Genomic DNA, 20,291 nt, shown 5'->3' with positions numbered 1-20,291 from the left:
GTGGATCCCAGTTTGCCCAAGGTAGCCTTCATTTACCCTCTAGAATAATTAATAATGCATATCTATATGATCACAAGTGTCCTGGCTTAAATGGTAGTAATTTATTATTACTGTTAATAATAAATAGTAATAAGGCACCCAGCTTGCTGCCTCTTAGCTCACCTATACTTGTCTTCTTCATGTCCTTCATTTTACCCCTCCGGGGGCTTTGCAATGCTGTTTCCTCTACCTGAAATGATCTTCCTCTGTCCACTTCTGTAGACAATAATCACAGGACTAACAGATTCCTTACAGTGTGTTCTCTTATCAGGTAACAGTTCTGGTCAAAATCCTTCAAAGGCTTCACATGACCTATGGGACCAAGCACCAGCACTTTAGACGGGCATTCAGCCAGACCAGTCAGCTTACTGCACTCTCTTCATCCCACTTTCTTCCAGCTCCAGTTTATTCTATATTTTTTGAGATGGAGTCTTGCTCTGTCACTCAAGCTGGAGTGCAATGGTACAATCTTGGCTCACTGCAACCTCCATCCCCTGGGTTCAAGTGATTCTCCTGCATCAGCCTCCTGAGCAGCTGGGACTATAGGCCCCCACCACCACATGGGGCTAATTTTTGTATTTTCAGTAGAGACAGGGTTTCACCATGTTGGTCAGGCTGGTCTTGAACTCCTGGCCTCAAATGATCTGCCTCCCAAAGTGCTGAGGTTACAGGCATGAGCCACTGTGCCTGGTCTAGCTCCAGGTAAGCTGTGTGATGCTCCTCCTGTCTCCCCGTGACCAGAGTCACTGTGTATGCTTATGCAGGTTGTGCCCTCTACAGGGACATCCAGATGAGGAAGGCAAGCAGAGCACACCCAGCCTCCACATACCAGGCCATGTGCCCACGGGTGGCATCCTTCCCATGGGGTGCCTTTTTCTCATTCACACAGTGGTACTGCAGGGTCTGGTGGAAGGGCCCTAACTGTGACCACTCCATCTGATAAAGTTTTGCCCCTAATTAACAATGGTTCCTAAAGTTCAGTCCATGGTCCACATGCATCAGAATCCCCTGAGTCACTTACATCAAGAGATCCCTGGACCTTCCTGATGAAAACCTCTGAGGGAGACCAGGAATTTGCATTTTTAGCAAGTCCCCTTGGGTGATTCTGATACAGTTAGACCTGTGGATGCAGTTGTGTTGGCTATCTCTTACCCATTTTTTGTACTACTATTTGGCCTTTTGTGCATTTTAGACTTGCCTCCCTATTGACAGCATAACTCCTGGAGAATAGATATTCCACTATATTGTACATAGCCACTGAGCACCTCACATGAAACAGGGTGTCAAGGAATGCATAAACTACGAGGGGCCCAATTCCTCAACAACAGGAGTTCACGTGCCATGTAGATGTCCATTTGATAAATACTGCTTGAGCACCTACTATGGGCTGTGCTGTGCCAGGGACTGAGGAGACATAGTTCTACCCACATGGTCTCTACCATCTGGGCTACAGACAAATAAATGGGAAATTACAATAGACTATGGCAGTGTAGAAAGGAGAAGGGATGGGTGATGGGAGCCAGGGGAGAAGCAGCTTAGGCTTGGGAGGCCAGAGGTGCTCAGAGGATGCGTCATGGAGGATCCTGGGAGCGAAAGGGTATAAGTCATCATCTGGGCACAAGAAACATGAGCTACAGCCTAGAGGTCAAAGAGAACTTCATTTGATAAGGGAGACTGGAGAGTAGGTTCTAAGGAGGGGAGGGAGATAAGGTTGGAGAGATAAACAGAAGCCGGCTGGTGAAGTGCCTTGTGTGCCATGGTAGGTAGGGTGGACTTGGCCTTGGCATTAAGTGCAAATGTCCCTCCAGCACAGTAGACCTTTCATGTAGGAGCAAGTTTGGAACAAACGTCCTACAGCTTGAAGATCCCTGGCTCATCTGCTCAGGGTTAAAGGAAGAACGTTGCTTTCCCCAGAAGGACTTCCAGACTGGCAATTGCCTCTCCCTGTTGTGTCAGTCATGTTCCTTCCATCCCTCAATGCTGGTGGGGGGTTAGGGGGTGAAATATTAACGTATAGGCCTGGGTAGGAAACAGTCCCCTGCATGGGGTAAGGAAGATATAGTGCAGATTTAAGGGAATTGTTCAGTCTAGGGATTGGAAGAGCTGAGGAATGCAGTCTTGGCACAGGACCAAGAATACCAGGTGCTGAAACAATAGGAAAATTTAGATTAGGCTCTGCATGAGAAGACATACTGAATCAATGTTAAATATTATTGTGATGTAGAAGAGTCCCTTTATTCTTAGGAAATAGTTGCTGAAGTATTTAGGGGAAAATTGTCATGATATCTGCAACTTACACACACACACAAACACACACATATATATACACACATATACACATATATCTATTAATATATCTATACACATGCATACATGTATATGAAAACAAATGTGACAAAATGTTAACAGTTGGTGCCCTGAAATAGAAGACACCTCTATAGATGTTTACTGTGCTATTCTTTTAACTTTTGTGTCGGTTTGACATTTTTGAAAATAAAAAATTGAGGGAAGAAGAGAAAAAAAGACTGTCAAGTATCTGGCACAATTCAGTTCTCAGACCTCAGGTTTCCTGTCCATTTCTTTGAGATGATGGCAGTGCAAGATCTTCAACCCAGTTTACTGACAGCAGGCTCACTTCAGCACTTTGGAGCTTCCAGGGTACATAAGATCTTGAAAATCTGTTTTGAAGTTGCAAAAATACTATTTCTTTCCTTCCTCAGAATCAAAACACGCCTGCTGAAAGACTAAGAAATTGTATTGCATGCTCTGAAGATTCTGTTGCTTTTTGTGTTGGCAAAGGATTTACACAAACAACCTAGTCAGTATTCATTTTTAAAATACCAGACACAAAATACAAAGAATGTATCATTGTTTACATTATACCTTTCTTGGGATTTTGGTTTTAAACTATCAATTGAATTCTCATTTTAGGCACTTATGATGTGCGCTGCCTTAAATAATTCAGGCACAACTGTATCATCTGTTCCCACTATATTCCTCACTCCAGCGATTTATAAAGTGTGTTTTTACGTGATTGCATACAGACTTAAGAAATATAGCAAGGGGTTCCTTGGAGAGAAGAAGAAAATGACTTATAACTAGTGAATGAAATAAATGACATGAGAATAGGTATAATTAGCTATATGCTTCAACAGTGAGCTTCAACAAGTGGCACATGATATGCAATCTTCAGAGAAGCGGTTTTTCAGGAAAACTCAATCTGATCAGAAATCTTTCAATCTACTTATCTTTTACCATCTATTTTTTCTGTGACCGTGTTTGGCAATATTCCTAAAGAAACAGAGCATGACCTCTTTTTCTAATAAGATGTTATGACACAAAATTCACTCCCCATATTTCCACTGGATGTAAACCATTGTACATTTCAGTGCAGTGAAATTTGCCAGTCAGTGCTCTTCAAACATTTTAATCTTTACCTAGAGAAAGAAATATATTTCCGCAGTATTCCACAGTACACACACATCCATAAAATCAAAACAAAAATTTCATAAAACTATTTTACTACCTGCTTTCTGATACTTTCTTTTTTATTCCACTTCATTTTTTAAAATTGCTGTTTGAGACTTACTTAATCAATTTCAGAATGTTTTGGTTCTGACCCTGAGGTTGAGGAACCCTGAAACAGACGACTACCTTTTCAGACGCATCTTTCTGATGGAGAAATAAAACATCAAAATGGAAAAGAATAGGACAATTGTAGGTTCTTCACTCCGCAGAGGTTTGGCCAAAGAGCTAATGTCTGATAATTCGACAAAGTTCTCAGCACTGTGCATTCTGCCTGGCACATGGTAGGCACTTAACAAATGCCACTCAGTGTCTGCAGTAATAGCATTTCCTACTTGATATTCAGAGCACAAATCCTGAGAGTCTGCTTTTCCTCAATATCTTGTTTCTTAGTCTCTCCTCTGCATTGTCAGTGTTGGATACTACCACAGGCAGTAGTTTTGTTCTAGTTCTATTTTTTCTCTTCACACAATCAGAGATCCTAGAACTGAGATTTAAAATGTGAAAAAGGATCTGTTGGCTTATCAGTCAAAAGACAAGTCTTTCTTTACTTTTCAGAAAGAGGAAGGAATATGATCCCCAAGTCCAGTTTAATTCTGCACAGATATGCTGGAAATTAGCCTCTAGCCAGTAACACTAAAATTCACTGCCTTGTCTCCATTCCTTCTGGAGACGTGGAGAATTGCTGCCCAAGAACAGCCTTCACTGGGTGTGGTATTTGGACACTGAAACCTCCTATTTCTGATACCCTGGGAAGACTGTCATGAGATCGCTAAGAAGGCAAAATGGCATCAAAGACTCATGCCCTATTCTCTCCTGATGCCAACACTGCGAGTACTTCAGCAACACAATTAGATGGGAAATTGCTAAACATATTCCAGCAGGAGTCCAGATTGCTTAGTCCTCCTCCACTAGTTTTCCAAGTCTTCACCATCTCTTCCCTACACCACCTAACCCCACCACTGAGGGCCCCAAGGAAAAGAAGAAACTCTGTGGCTAGAGACTCCTGTCCCATTTTGTTGTCACCAATCCCAGTTCCAGGGAACTGGAAACTCTTACTGCTCACCTAAGCCTCCCGAAGTCCTAGCATTAAAGGCACGAGCCACAGCACCCAGTCCCTGTGACAGATTTTGACTAAAAGTCTAGTTTGTCTAATATAAATATAGCTACCCCTGCTCTCTTTTGGTTTCCATTTGCATGGAGTATCTTTTCCATCCCTTCACTGTCAGTCTGTGTGCCCTTGATACTAAAATGAATCTCTTGTAGTCAGCATATTATTGGATCTTGCTTTTTAATCCATTCAGCCTCTTTGTGTCTTTTGATCAGCAAATGTAATCTATTTATATTTAGAGTAATGATTAATAGATAAGCACATACTGTTGCCATTTTGTTAATTGTTTACTGATTGTTTTGGATATGCCAACAAAAGCACAAGCAACAAAGGCAAAAACAAACATGTGAGACTATAACAAACTAAAAAGCTGCTGCACAGCCAGTGAAACAATCAACACAATGAAATCCATGAAATGGGAGAAAATATATGCAAACTATCTATCTGATAAGGGGTTAATATCAAAATGTACAACAAACTCCACAGCAAACAAAACCAAGTAGCCCAATTAAAAAATGGGCAAAAGACCTAACTAGGCATTTTTCCAAAGATGACATACCGATTGCCAACAGAAATATAAAGAGGGGCTCAAAATCACTAACCACCAGAGAATGATAATCAAAATGACATCACAATGAGTTATCACCTCACATCTGTTAGGATGGCTATTACTAAAAAGAAAAAAGATAACAAGTGTTGACAAGAGCATGAAGAAAAGGGAACCTTGTACATTGTTGGTGGAAATATAAATCGGTCCAACTATTATGGAAAACAGTTCCTCAAAAAATTAAAAATATAACTACCATATGATCAAGCAATCCCACTTTCAGGCATATACCCAAATGAAATGAAATCAGTATCTTGAAGAGATAGCTATATCCCCACATTCACTGCAGCATTATTCACAATGGCCAAGATATGGAAACAAACTAAGTGCCCATTGACAGATGAATGAGTAAATAAAATGTGTTATATACAGTGAAAGATTATTCAGCCCAAACAACAAAAAACCCAGATAAAACACACACAAAACAAATAGAACCCCAACCATATTAACAATTATATTATATGTAAATGTTCTATATTCCCCAGTTGAAAGGCAAACATTGTCAGACTCGTTGAAAAGTAAGACCCAGATATATGTTGTCCACAAGAAGCCCACTTTAAATTCAGCCATAAAAAAGAAAAAATCTTGTCATTTGTGACAACATTGAACAACTCAGAGGATATTATGCTAAATGCAATAAGCCAGACATAGAAAGACAAATACCGTACGATCTCACTTGTATGTGGAATCTCAAAAAGTTGAACGACAGAGCAGAAAGTAGAATGGTAGTTGCTAGGAGTTCAGAGTGGAGAAAGTGGGGAGATGATGGTCAAAGGGTACAAACTTTCAGTTTTAAGATGAAAAAGTTCTGGGGATCTAATGTATAGCATAGGTGATAATAGATGGGTTAATTTGATTGTTCATATCACAATGTATATGCATACACCTCATCACATTGTACACCTTGAGTATATACAATATTTGTCAGTTAAATATTTTAAAATAAAAATGAAAAATTATAATTCATTTTAGAACTATATCTCAGTATTTAAATTGGTATCCTCATATATATTTTTATCGTTCCTACTAACTAAAAAATCATGGCCTGGTGTGGTGGCTCACACCTGCAATCCCAGCAGTTTGGGAGGCTGAGGTAGGTGGATCACTTGAAGTCAGAAGTTCAAGACCAGCCTGGCCAACATGGTGTAACCCTGTCTCTACTAAAAATACAAAAAATTTCTGACCGTGGTGGCATGCACCTGTAGTCCCAGCTACTTGGGAGGCTGAGGCACAAGAATCGCTTGAACACAGGAGGAGGAGGAGGTTGCAGTGAGCCGAGATAGCACCACTACACTCTAGCCTGGGCGAAGGAGCGAGACTGTATTTTAAAAAAAGCAGCAATCATATGATTTTTAAAAACCCAAAATAATCAAAGAACAGGGAAATTATTTAGTCTCCTTTTGTTTGTTTCCTCTCACTCCTCTGCCAAAATTTACAATCTGTTATCTATTCTTTCTGCCTCATTCATATTCATACAGTCACATATAAACTATATATAATAAGCTTTTCTTCTCTAATTCATGTGTATTTTACAAAAACGGGATCATATTACACTTACTGTTTTGTGTCTAGATTTTTTAAACTTTTTTTTCACTTCATACATTATGGGATGTCCCTCAGTAGTATACATCCAACTCATTCTTTTCTTTTTTCTTGAGTCTGGTTTTGCCCTGTCACCCAGGCCGGAGTGCCGTGGTGCGATCACGGCTCACTGTAGCCTTGACCTCCTAGGATCAAGCAATCCTCCTATCTCAGCCTCCTGAGCCACCATACCTGGCTAATTTTTAAATTTTTTGTAGGCACACGATCTCCCTATGTTGTCCAGGCTGGTCTCAAACTTCTGGGCTTAAGCAATCCTACTGCCTGGGCCTCCCAAGCCGTAATCCAGCAATCCCTGTGCTGGGATTACAGGAGTGAGCCATCAAGCCCTGCTGCAACTCATTCTTTTCAATGATTAACTTATATTCCATGGCCTAATTGTATCACAGTTTCTTCCACCATCTTCAAAGGCATTTACTCAGTTTCTAAGTTTTTGCCACAACAAACAATGCTGTGGTAAACATCTTTGCATGTCTTTACACATTGGAATTTCACTTACAGCAGACAGATTTCCAGAAGGATTTCTGAGTCAGAGTATGTAAATTGTAAAATTTAAAATATATATCTGGATTGCTTTCCATAAAAGCTGTAACAATTCAAATTTCACTGGCAATATATGCAGAAAATAGTTTTTTTTTCACAGTTTCATCACTAGTAAGTTTTTATTGTCTGCCAATTAGGTAGATAAGTTGAGATATCTCATTGTTGCTTATTTTTTGCATTTCCTCCACATTAGAAAACAATTTTATTGATTTATTGGCCATTTGCATTTGTCTTCTATAAATTGACTTCATATTTATTTGTCTCTATTTCTGTATTCTGTTGATAATCAATTTGTAAGAGCCTTCTGACTGATATGCATATTCATTTTCTTATGTGTGAGTTTTTGTGGCACATACTTCTTATCAATCTTTTTTTCTTGTGATTTTGTATTTATTTTGCCATATAACATTTTGTATTTTATGTTATCAAATATACTTATTTTATATAGTATTGCCTCTAGGCTTCTGTCTTGATTAAAAAGGTCCCTCTCTCCAAACCCTAGCTTACACATATATTTTCTTAAAATTGTTCTATAGTTTCATGCTGCCATGTGTGTACCCATGCAACAATCTTGCATGTTCTTCACATGTACCCCAAAACCTAAAATGCAATGTTCTATAGTTTTTGTTTACATATAGAGTTTAAGTTTTTCTGGAAATTTATGTTTGTACATGGTTTGAAGCCGGGGCCCTAATTTTATTCTCCTCTAGGCCAGTTGTGTTATAACCAATTCAAAATAAAACATTGTTTTCCCATTAACTTGAAATAGCACTTTTGGCGTATAGCCATGAATTGCTTAACAATGGAAATAAGTTCTGAGAAATGCATCATCAGGTGATTTTGCCTTTGTGTAAACATCACAGAGTGCACTTTCATAAGCATAGATGATAGCGCCTACTACACATCTAGGCTATACCGTCCATTGCTCCTAGGCTACAAACCTGTACAACATGTTACTGTACTGCTATTGTAGGCAATCGCAACACTGTGGTATTTGTGTATCTAAACATAGGAAAGCTATGGTAAAAATACAGTATAATCTTATGGGACCACTGTCATATATGCAGTCTATTGTTGACCAGAATGTAGTTATATAGTGCCTATTTATTAAGTTATCATATATATACTGACATCTATTTCTGGAGATTTTCTTCTCTTCTTTTCTTTTTGCCTATTTCTATACCAACAGCATAAGGTAAATACGAAGGCCAAGGAGAAAATGGAAGTCTACTCTTTCTATTGTCCATGTCCTAGGTGTGCAGTAGGCTATACAATTTAGGTTTGTGTAAGTACACTGTGTGATGTTTGCACAATGACAAAATCACCTAATGATGCATTTCTTAGAACATATCCTCATTGTTAAGCAACATCTGACAGTACGCCAAAAGTGCTACTTCAAGTCAACGGGAAAACAATGGTTTATTTTATATTGGTTAGGACACAACCTGGGAGGTGGACGTTGCAGTGAGCCGAGATTGTGCCACTGCACTCCAGCTTAGGTGATAAGAGCAAGACTCTCTCTCCAAAAAACAAAAAAATAAACAAACAAAAAACACAAAACACGCACACACATAACTGGGTGCGGTGGCTCATGCCTGTAATCCCAGCACATTGGGATGCCAAGGCAGGCGAATCAGTTGAGGTCAGGAGTTTGAGACCAGACTGATCAATATGGTGAAACCGCTGTCTCTACTAAAAAAAAAAAAAAAAAAAATTACCCAGGTTTGGTGACGCGAGCCTGTAATCCCAGCTACTCAGGAGGTTGAGGTAGGAGAATCTCCTGAACCGGGGAGGCGGAGGTTGAAGTGAGCCGAGATGGCACCACTGCACTCCAGCCTGAGTGACAGAGCAAGACCCTGAACTAACAAAAAAATGAAGAAAGGAGAAGGAGAAGGAGAAGGGGAAGGGGAAGGGGAAGAAAGGGAGGAGGAGGAGGAGGAAGAGGAGGAAGGAGAGGAGGAGGAGAGGGAGGAGGGGGAGAGGGAGGAGGAGGAAGAGGAGGAGGAGGGGGAGGAGGACACATATACAGCTGGCAAGTTGTCAGTTCCCTGTCAATAAAGAAACCCTTTAACTTCCAGTCTCCTCAGCTATAGGTATGTGCTCTGCCAGCCTCAGGAGTAGGAAGGATCCAGCCTGCTTCTCCAGTTCCCTCCATGCTCCCCACTTAGGGGCCAAGGAAACCAAAGATCCCCCCAAGAACACTTACACAGGCTGTGGCTCCCCTTCCTCTAAGAAAACCCATAATTCACACACTCTAATCTCTGGCCCAGAGCTTTGCTGCAGATCCTTAACATCTGGTAGGATCCAGAGAGGAATAGAGTTCTTTCAAGGCCTTTATGCCCCTGCTGCGGCAGTGCCCCAGGCCTTGTCCATATCCTCCAGAATGCACCTGCCTGCTGCCCTCTCAGATGATCCATTCAGGAGAGCTGGTTGGTAGCTGGAGTGGAGCAGAAGGACGGTATCAGGGACTTACGTTCAGTCTCCTGTCCTCCTGTAAAAACTATTTAAATGCTTGTTTTCTTGGTTACTGTTTAAAGTTACATTATTTTTCAACAATATAATACATGTACTTTTTTTAATAGTAAGAGAACCAAAAAGACATAATTCACTCCTAGCTGTATACCCATATGGCAGCCACAAAGATGTGCAGATGTGCTGCTCGTAACTCTTTTTAAGAGAGATGTGCCTCAGGGAATGTAGCTAACTGACAGCCTTCAGCTGTGAGTGTCTCTAGGATCTGGCTCAGCTGTCTTTTTTTTTTTTTTTTTTTTTAGAAAGGCTTTCACTTTGCACCCCAGGCTGAAGTGCAGTGGTGCAATGTTGGCTCACTGCAACCTCCGCCTCCTGTGTTAAAGCAATTTTCCTGTCTCGGCCTCCCAAGTAGCTGGGACTTCAAGCACTGGCCACTATGCCTGCCACCATGTCCACCACCACAAAAACTGACTATTTATTTATTTTATTTTTTGAGACTGAGTCTTGCTCTGTTGTCCAGGCTGTAGTGTAGTGGTGTGATCTCAGCTCACTGCAATCTCCACCTCCCAGGTCGAAGGGATTCTCCTGCCTCAGCCTCCTGAGTAGCTGTGATTACAGGCACCTGCCACCACGCCTGGCTAATTTTTGTATTTTAAGTAGAGACGGGGTTTCACCATGTTGGTCAGACTAGTCTCGAACTCCTGACATCAGGCGATCCACCCACCTCAGCCTCCCAAAGCGCTAGGATTACAGGCGTGAGTTACCACGCCTGGCCATTTTTTGTGTGTTTTTAGTAGAGACGGGGTTTTGCCATGTTGCCCAGGCTGGTTGTGAACTCCTGACCTCAAGTCATCTGCCCACCTTGGCCTCCCAAAGTGCTGGAATTTTATAGGCGGAGCCATCGCACCTGGTCTGCCTCAGCTTTCAAGCCAAGGCTGTGTGCTTCCTGGGCAGTCCCCAGCCAAAAACTGGTCCAGAGAACTGTCACTTTTCATCAACAAGGGACTCCTCCGTGGGCAGTCTTTGATCTAGAGCTTCTCATTGGGCTAAGACTTTCTTAGAGCTTCACTGCAGGAATATCTAAGTCTCTTCCTACCCAACCTCTTTCCTACCCGCTCTCCTTTCACAGATGAGGCTAGAACCACGGTCTGAAGGTTCTCCCTGCCTCCCTGCTCCCTACGCCCCTTCTCTTTCACATATGTTACCCCCAAGAAATCTCTTGGATTTCTAACTCTGTGTTAGTGGTGACTTCCTAAGACCAACTGACACCATCCAAGAGAAATTCTTACATATGAACATCAAGGAATACGTACAAGAATGGTTTTGGCAATACTGTTCACAACGAAAAAACTGGAAGCCACACAACTTCTCCAACCTTCATAGAAACAAAGAAGTACCACGAGCCATGTATTTACTTAATTACAGACAAAGAATCTTAGAGTTGAAATGGGGCTTTAGTCCAAAGACTTCAAACTGGCAGCCTTTGGGGACAAACCCAGCCTACAGAAATGTTTTGCTTGGCAGGCACAGTGTTATTAAAAAATGTAATGCAAATGGCTCTAACCAGGCTTAGCGTCTCTAGTTTTCCATGGTCTCTCCCACATATTATTGTTACACTGGCCTAATTAACATATTTGTGTTTCAAACTTGGACCATGTAGACATTTGAACTAATACTCTGTTAGTCCTGGAAATTGAGGCCAAGAGGTGAAGTGACCCACCCAAGTTCACATTCTTTAGTCCCTGCATACCTTTCCTGATCTGCATATCATGAAATCCATGCCACTTGTACAGCTATCATTTTTTAAAAGCATATTCAACAGGAGTGATATTCCCTGCAAGGAAGCAAAAATAGGTTCAGGGTTGGTGGCAGGATTCTTGCTCTTTTTATGTGTAAAGTACATGTATACATACCGTCCACATATAAAGTGTATGTACGGTATTAAAATTCCATGGTGGGGGACAATTTAGAAAAGATGCCTGAAAAGATTCCTTAGGAGACAATGATGCATAAAGGTTGGGAAACACTGAACCACACACTCAATGAATGTTTATGAATGTTTTCTTTATGTAGGCATAGCAGACGCAGCATTGCACAAAGCAAAACTGCTCCCTCATCTCAGGTGAGAGAGAGACTGAATTCACATACCTGGGTTTGAATCTTAGATCTGCCACTTCCTGGCTCTATGACACTGGACAAGTTTAATTTTTATATTCCTTGGTTGTGTCATATGTAAAATGGTGGTAGGATACAAGTAGTACTTTTTAAAGATTTGTGTGGATTAAGCAATTGACATAGTTAGCATGATGCCTGGCACATGAAAAAATGATCAATGAACATTAGCTACTAAGTAATATATGAATATATAATTTCAAATTGTTGCAACCATGCTCATTATCAATTGCCTCTCATTTCCATATTCACCCTTTCTTGTCTGCTCTATGAAGATGGATCTGGACCCTTTTAAGTTTTTTCCCTTTTGTAAGTTGGCAGTAATCTTTGTCAGTAAAGGGAGCTAGAGAGACATTGAATAAGGAGGATGTTTTCCTTCCTGGTTCTGACATATCTCCAGGGGCTCCTGCAACATACACGTGGCTTCTCTACCACCTAGCTCCTGCAGCACAGGCAGCACCCAGCTGCACCTGATGTGCCCCCAGCAGCACCCAGCAGACAGGTCCCTGATGTGCCCCCAGCAGCACCCAGCAGACAGGTCCCTGATGTGCCCCCAGCAGCACCCAGCAGACAGTAGTGTCCCCAACATTCCTGCCCCCAGGTGGTTTTGTAACAGAATGCCTCCACTGAGACACCTTTCCATGAACAGCTTTTCCCAGCACCCTAAAGGGCAATTCTCCAGCAATTTCAGAGAGCAAGTTTCCAGCAAGTTCCACCAAGATTAGCCATAGTAATTTCTCTGCCATTCAGTGACCCAGGGCCTTGCCTTCTCCAATAACGTTTGGATCTAAGCCCTGAATTATGAGAGCTCTTTCTTTGTATACTCTACGTCAGTCCTAGGGAAATTAGTGGATGCTCCTTGTATCTGCTATTTTAATATTCTTTACAGTTCTCTGTGCTTCTTACTAGCCAATCCCATGATATAGTAATAATTCTTTATAGTAAACATTCCTTGTTCACATCACCATGTGGTTTCTCTCTTCTGTTTGGACCCAAACTGATGCAGCAGTCCTGAGACTAAAGTTCAAGAACCACTGCTTTAGAACACTAGTTGCATGGGATATGAATAGCCGTTAATTGGTGATCAAAGAAGTTCACGACACTGAGTTAAGCAAAGTGAAACAGGATTTTCTACTGCATGACATCTCAGAGGTAAAAAAGATATTGTAAAAATCTGCAAGGAGGGATTGCGATATGCAGCATTTCCCAATTTTATTTGACTATGGTGGGGTGTGTGTGTGTGTGTGTGTGTGTGTGTGTGTGTGTATGTTTTAATGGAGCATTTTGCGGGACTGGTATTCTAAGGATCACACTATAGGAAATGCTGAGTTAGTAGTTGTATCTACTAATTTGGGAACCAATTATTTGGCTCTTTCTTGGAAGTTGCTCACCTTTCCTTAAATCTACTTTTTTGTCCCTTTATACACTACCTTATTGTTTATTCTCGAATTTATGGCCCCCTAGTCTAAGTTTTTAAATCTTTGTTTCTACAGTGGCAAATGGAAGGCTTTTCTTTTCTTTTTCTTTTTCCCCCTACTTTAGGGCACATTTCCAGATGTTCACCACAGGAATCAGTCTATAGCAGCTTCCAGTGAAATGGAGTGTAATATTTTTGTAGGTTGAGTCCTAGGCAAAGACAAACATTATAACATACTTTTTAAGTGGACTGGGGAGAGCAGTAATGGTCTAACCATTGAAAATGACTTGCTCCATTAGGTTTCATATACAGATTAGTGCAATGCTTTTTCCTTTGGAGTAATATGGGAAATTTTAAGTTTCTCCCTACAGAAATATCAACTCAGAACAATGTTTTTCTTCAGCTGTGTTGGAAACTAAGAAAGACTATGAAAAACTGCCAACTTCACATAGTAATTAAAATCAGTTCACTAAATGTCACTACTGGATAACTTCTGAATTGTTATACCTTCAAAACTATGTGACATAGGAAAAAATAGCTACCGATGACAAAGAATTGACTTACGGTAGTACATTCAGAGCCATGGAGAAATGTCAAAAATTTAATTTGTTCTTTAGATTAGGTAAAAAAAATAGACCCCACCCACCTTTCACCTCTAATCTTGACCTTATCTTTTTAATTAAATTAATTGATGTGCCTTCCCTGTGCATAGGTCCTACGTTAGGTGTAATGGATACTGCAAATGTACAAAACAGAATGGCCTTCCAGAGCCCAAGTGGGAGGGAAAGGGGCAGAAAGCAGATTAGACATAGCCATATATGTATTATCTTCATATTTGCATTTTAAAGTGATAAAGCTGTCCGGAGATGTGAGAAGAGGGCAGGGGAAAGGAGAAATGAAAGGCAAGAAAGGGGGATTGAGAAAATCCTACTTCCATTTAGAAGCCAGGGAGTAGAAATAAACTGCCGAAAACCTGGAGCCTGGTTAACCACTTCCCACCCAAGTTCTCCTACCCTCTTTTCATCCGCAGCCTAGGAACTGTCATCTGGTATTAGAGCTTCTGAGATGAAAGATACGCCACAATATCATGGTGCTTTTAACCTCCTTCCACTTGCTGGGTATAAATGATGTGCCCAAGCTGCTATGATGGCCCTACTGGAAGAGGCTGTCACACCATCACCTAGATCATTTTGCTTACAAACTAAGGAGAGATCTCAGAGGGTACTCAACAATCCTGTTGTTGGAGGCTTTTTTTTTTTTTTTAAATTTTAAGCCCATTTGATAGAGAATTTCATTCCTCGTGGTAGGAGATCATATCAGGGATTCATATAAAACTTACTTACTAGGAATGCTTTTACAGACACAAATATCCAGGTTGCCATTCCAAGCCTCTTGAAATCAAGATCTCCAAGGATGTCTCTGTGATTTGTGAATTTTTAAAAACTCTTGGAGGAGATTTTTTTTTTAGACAAGTTCTTTATTCTCTTGCTCAGGTTGGAATGCTGAAGTGCAGTGGTGCAATCACAGCTCACTGCAGCCTCCACCTCCTGGGCTCAAGTGATCCTCCCACCTCAGCCCACCCCCACCTTCAAGTAGCTGGGACTACAGGCATGCACCACCATGCCCAGCTAATTAAATTTTTTTTTTTTTTTTTTTGGAGAGATGAGGTCTCACTATGTTGCCCAGGCTGGTTGCAAACTCCTGGGCTCAAGCAATCCTCCTGCCTCGTCCTCCCAAAGTGCTGGGATTACAGGCGTGAGCCACCATATTCAGCCAGAGATTCTTATATGCACCTATTATTAGGAACTGCTGCCGCACAGGATCCCAGGCACTCCATCTTACACTAGGACTTAGAAAGATGTACAATTTCTGGAAGAGAGCACCCAACAGGTGTAAGTTCCAGCAATTTGAGGCCATTGTGTTTCCACCCCCAAATTTTATTATGAAATACAGCCAAGTTGGAAGAATACGATAGTGAATACCCTTATATCCATAGAATCTTGATTCTACCATTAATATCTTACTGTCCCTTGAGATCACACCACTGCACTCCAGCCTGGGCAACAGAGCGAGACTGTCTCAAAAAAAAATTTTTTTTACTATACTTGCTTTATGATATATCTATCCATCTATTCATCCTCCTGTCCGTCCATGAATCCATCTTATTTTTGATGCATTTGAAAGTAAATTTCAGACATCAATATATTTCCTTCTAAATACTTCAGCATACAATTAACTGGAGTTTAATACCTCTTTAAAATTTCACTTGGGGTAAAATTTATATTAAACAAAATGCACAAATCTTAAGGACGTATTGTGTAACCCAATGCGTATATCTTTGTAACCTAAACTGCTAACAAGATAGACATTACCATGACCCCAGAGAGTTCCCTCATGCCACTACCCAATCAGTCCCCTCTCCTACTTCCCACAGGAAATCACTGTTTTAATTTTTTTTTATCATAAATTAGTTTTGCCTATCCTAGAACTTCATGTTAATGGAGTCATATAGTATGTACTTTTATTTAAGTCTTCTTTCACTCAGTATACTCAGTATAACATTTTTGAGATTTTGTCTTGTTAGTGTATACATATTCATAGCTGTATTCCATTTTATGAATACACCAGTTTGTTTTCCATTTTTTCTAATTATAACATCATGTACTCTTGAGTAAATAATCATTAGCATCAGACTGTATTTGTGAGAGATACTGCTACCCTATACTGGGATCTACCTTGAAAATATACAACACCCAGTTACTTTCCTCTAGGATTTTAAGTCTTGAGCTATTAATGAGGCCAGCTGTGGTGGCTCACACCCGTTATCCCAGCACTTTGATAGGGTGAGGTGGGGCAGATCACTTGAGTTCAGGAGTTCCAGACCAGCCTGGCCAACATGGTGAAACCCCATCAAGACTAAAATACACAAATTAGCAGGGCATGGTGGCACACACCTACAATCCCAGATACTTGGGAGGCTGAGGCAGAAGAATCACTGGAACCCAGGAAGCGGAGGTTACAGTGAGCTGAGATTGTACCACTGCATTCCAGCCTGGGTGGCAGAGTGAGACTCCACCTCAATAAATAAATAAATAGGGAGTGACTTGTTTTCAAACTCTAGAGACAATTGAAAGACTGAATGAAATAGAATATTTCCAATAGTGCTCTAAGTTTGTTTTTAAAGTAAACGTCTTCCTGCACCATGTGTCCTATTGTAATAATGTCCAATGATTCTAACATTGCTGTAACTATATTTTACTATAATTAACATTTTATATATTTGCCTGTCTAATTAACTGGAGGCTTCTTGATAGCAGAGACTGCCTCCTTGGTATCCCCAGCACACAGCACAGAACATTGCCTGTAGTAAGTATTTAGTAAATGTTTCATGAAGTATTGAATAATGAAAAAAAGCATTCATTCAATGGCTTCTTTACTCAGGCTTCTGCTTCAATGCTTCTCTACATAATTTAGGCAATATTTTTTTATACCCACTTATTTCTAGCTGTGAAATATCAAATGTTGTTTCAGTCACGTGTGCTTTGGTTTCTCAATAGACTAAAAGCTAAAGGCAGGGGCAGGGATGGGGATGTATCTTCTGTATTCCTCAACAGAGAAGTGTGGTGAAGTCAATATCATCTGAATGCTGGTTGTAAAAAAGTTTATGTATAGAATGATAGAACTCTAACTCCCAGAAGGTGCCAAGATCATAGAGTCCCACCTCCTGGTTCTTCAAAAAGACCAGGAACACCGAGAGGACAAAAAAATGTTCTATGTATTTGGGTCTCCAGGACCCAGTACATTGCCTAGCAGTAGTTGGCATTCAATAAATATTTAGCAGAAGAAGAGAAAGAAGGAGGAAAGGGAGGAAAGAGGGGAGAAGAAGCTGGGAACTGAAGCTTAGAGTCGTAAAATGATTTTTCCAAAACTTACATCAGAACCTAAACCTCTTCTTTCCTAGTCCAGCTCTGCTTCTGCTAGATTGTTTGAATTTTTAGCGTTACTAATGCAAAAATGGCATCTATTTTCCTTTTACTGATGGCAATTTAATCATGAACGCAGTTACTTGCTTCACTGCAGCTGTTGCCTCCACATACCTGAAATGCCAGTGCTCCAGCTGTCTTGATTGAGAGGCCTACTTTGCAAGAAAACAAGACAAAATACTTTGCTGCCTTAATTCCAGTGGGAATTTAATTTAATTAGCATCTGATTTACACAATGCACTTCTGACAGCTGTGTTTGTGGAGTCTCTGTGGAAGCAAGAAATTACCATCCATTGAAATCATCATCAAAGCTTATTTATCATCCTGCCACGTCTTTCCAGCCTTCAGCGTTGGGAACTTCTGTGTGTTTACTGCACATTCATGAAGGTTACAGTAAATAATACTCAACTAAGTACACCAGGATTTGTGGAGGGTTTAGTGCAGGCTTGTTCCAGAGCTTTAATAGGATGAATCTGAAAATGAGGCTTTGGAGGTTTGATCAAAGGACAGGTGTCTTTTAATGTTGAGTTTTTAAGAAACATTAAGGATCTCAAATGAGAGAACACTTACCACCTGGACAAAAAGAACACTCAGCAGTGGCATTTGGGGCTTGTGCAGTTACTGTGTGAACAGAGTAACTGTGAACTGTGAACTGGCTCAAGAAGGATGTGAGTGCCTTGGGATGGACTTGCAATGGGGCCTCTCCCACAGGAGATGACTAGGAACCAGACTAGGGCAACCAAGAGATGATGGTAAGGTCTTAACCACGTTCACGTTCCCCAGTGCCTAGCGCATAATAAATAGTTGCTGAATGACTGATTGAATGAATGAGAGCAGATGTGATTGAACTAGCTTCAGTTTTTGTGCCTAGTCAAATCATTCACTATACCCCTGTGTTCAATGAAATTATTATCTGAAGAATGATTAGCATGACTTTATAGATCATCATAATACCAGGAGGGGGCATATTAGATGAGAAAGCTACTAGCCAAGTACAGAGAAGGGAGAGCACACATCTAAAAAAGGGTGCAAGGGAAGGTTTCAAAGAAGAGGTTGACCGGGCACTGTGGCTCACGCTTGTTATCCCAGCACTTCGGGAGGCTGAGGGGTGCAGAACACCTGAGGTCAGGAGTTCAAGACCAGCCTGGCCAACATGATGAAACCTCGTCTCTACTAAAAAATAAAAAAATCAGCCAGGCATGGTAGTGGGCGTCTGTAATCCCAGCTACTCAGGAGGCTGAGGCAGGAGAATTGCTTGAACCCAGGAGATGGAGGTTGCAGTGAGCCAAGATTGCGCCACTGCACTCCAGCCTGGGCAACAGAGTGAGACTCCGTTTCAAAAAAGAAAAAAAAAAGAGTTTGCATTATAGCTGGGTCTTGAATGACACAAATAAAAGATAAGTGGGGGAGGAATCTCAAGGACGGAAAGTTATGTGAAAAGAGATGAAAGAGCATGAAATAACGTATCTTTAAGGAGCAGGGAGCTTGGCTTAGAGAGATAAGAAAGGAAAGTTAGGCCTAGACCATGAATGACTTTGAAGAATTTAAAATTTTGCTCTGTGACAATGTAGAATCTTTGAAAATGTTTGAGGAGTCACCTGACTCGATTCATGGTTTGGAAGAAAAACCTCTGGCATGAAGGTAAAGGATAGATGGGCAGAGAGAAGGACACTTTTCATGTCTTTGCAAGAGAAATTTTCAATGTTTCCACCAGCAAAAGCAACAATCAAAACACAGGTTCATCGGTAATGCCTGGAAACTGGATTAGTGACATAGAAATGAGTTTCAGAGACACCGTAAAGGATGAATTGTCAGGATTTAGCAATGGCTAGATCGATGGCCAAGAGTCAAAGTGGCCTCTAAAGTACTGAAGTTTCCAGCTTGGCTGACAGCAAGAATAGTGATGCCATTAAAAAGAGGAAAAAGTGGCCAGGCGCGGTGGCTCATGCCTGTAATCCCAGCACTTTGGGAGGCCAAGGTGGGCAGATCACAAGGTCAGGAGATCAAGACCATCCTGGCCAACATGGTAGAGACTAGAAATCTTGTCTCTACTAAAACTACAAAAATTAGCTGGGTATGGTGGCCCATGCCTGTAATCCCAGCTACTCAGGAGGCTGAGGCAGGAGAATCGCTTGAATCTGAGAGGTGGAGGTAGCAGTGAGCTGAGATTGTGCCACTGCGCTCTAGCCTGGTAACCGAGCAAGACTCCATCTCAAAAATAAAAAAATAAATAAATAAATAAAGAGGAGAAAGTTTAAAGGAGATGCTGGTAAAATAAAAACTATTTTCAACTCTACACATTCATACAACTGGGACATGTCCACTTTGGACATTTGGCACCATCCCAGCTTTATAGAATAAGAACGTTAGAATTAAAAGGCACTTTATAGATTTTTTAGGTTAATGTTTCTCAAAGTAAGTTCCTCAGACTGCTGCTTCTGGAAATACTCCATGCACAAGTGATTTTCTGACCAAATACATTGGGAAACATTGTATAGTATGTATTTTTGTTTTGTTTTGTTTTGTTTTTTGAGACAGGGCCTCGCTTTGTCACCCAGGCTGGAATGCAGTGGCAGGAACATGGCTCACTGAAGCCTGGACCTCCAGGGCTCAAGCGATCTTCCCACCTCAGCCTCCCAAGTAGCTGGGACTATCTGCCTTTTGGAGCTTAACAAGGCACATTAGTTTATTAATACCCTGGAAAAGCTCTGAGGCAATGATACTTTTTGTTTTGTTTTGCTCAACCAAGTTCCTCCCAAAAATAAAGTTTATCAGATCCTCATTTTTATATAAAACTTACTTGGCTGCTGCAATGGCTCACAT

At 40.9% G+C, this 20,291-nt stretch overlaps 1 protein-coding gene across 1 annotated transcript in view; it reads right to left on the bottom strand.

Annotated features, from left to right (window-relative positions):
- Positions 1-305: 305 nt before the first annotated feature.
- The window catches only part of FAM177B (family with sequence similarity 177 member B), a 39,412-nt gene continuing 19,426 nt past the window's right edge, over positions 306-20,291 (bottom strand). Inside the window, exon 5 of the mRNA XM_012459729.3 lies at positions 306-351. Within this exon, the coding sequence (XP_012315152.2) occupies positions 343-351 (9 nt within the window). The 3' untranslated portion in view covers positions 306-342. The remainder of the gene's footprint in view (positions 352-20,291) is intronic.

This window comes from Aotus nancymaae, unplaced genomic scaffold (genome assembly GCF_030222135.1).
Source record: "Aotus nancymaae isolate 86718 unplaced genomic scaffold, 86718_ANA_hifiasm-v0.15.2.pri h1tg000032l_0, whole genome shotgun sequence".
In the NCBI taxonomy this organism is placed as follows: domain Eukaryota; kingdom Metazoa; phylum Chordata; class Mammalia; order Primates; family Aotidae; genus Aotus; species Aotus nancymaae.
The sequence above is the reverse complement of the archived record's forward strand: the minus strand, read 5'-3'. Positions and strand labels throughout refer to the sequence as shown.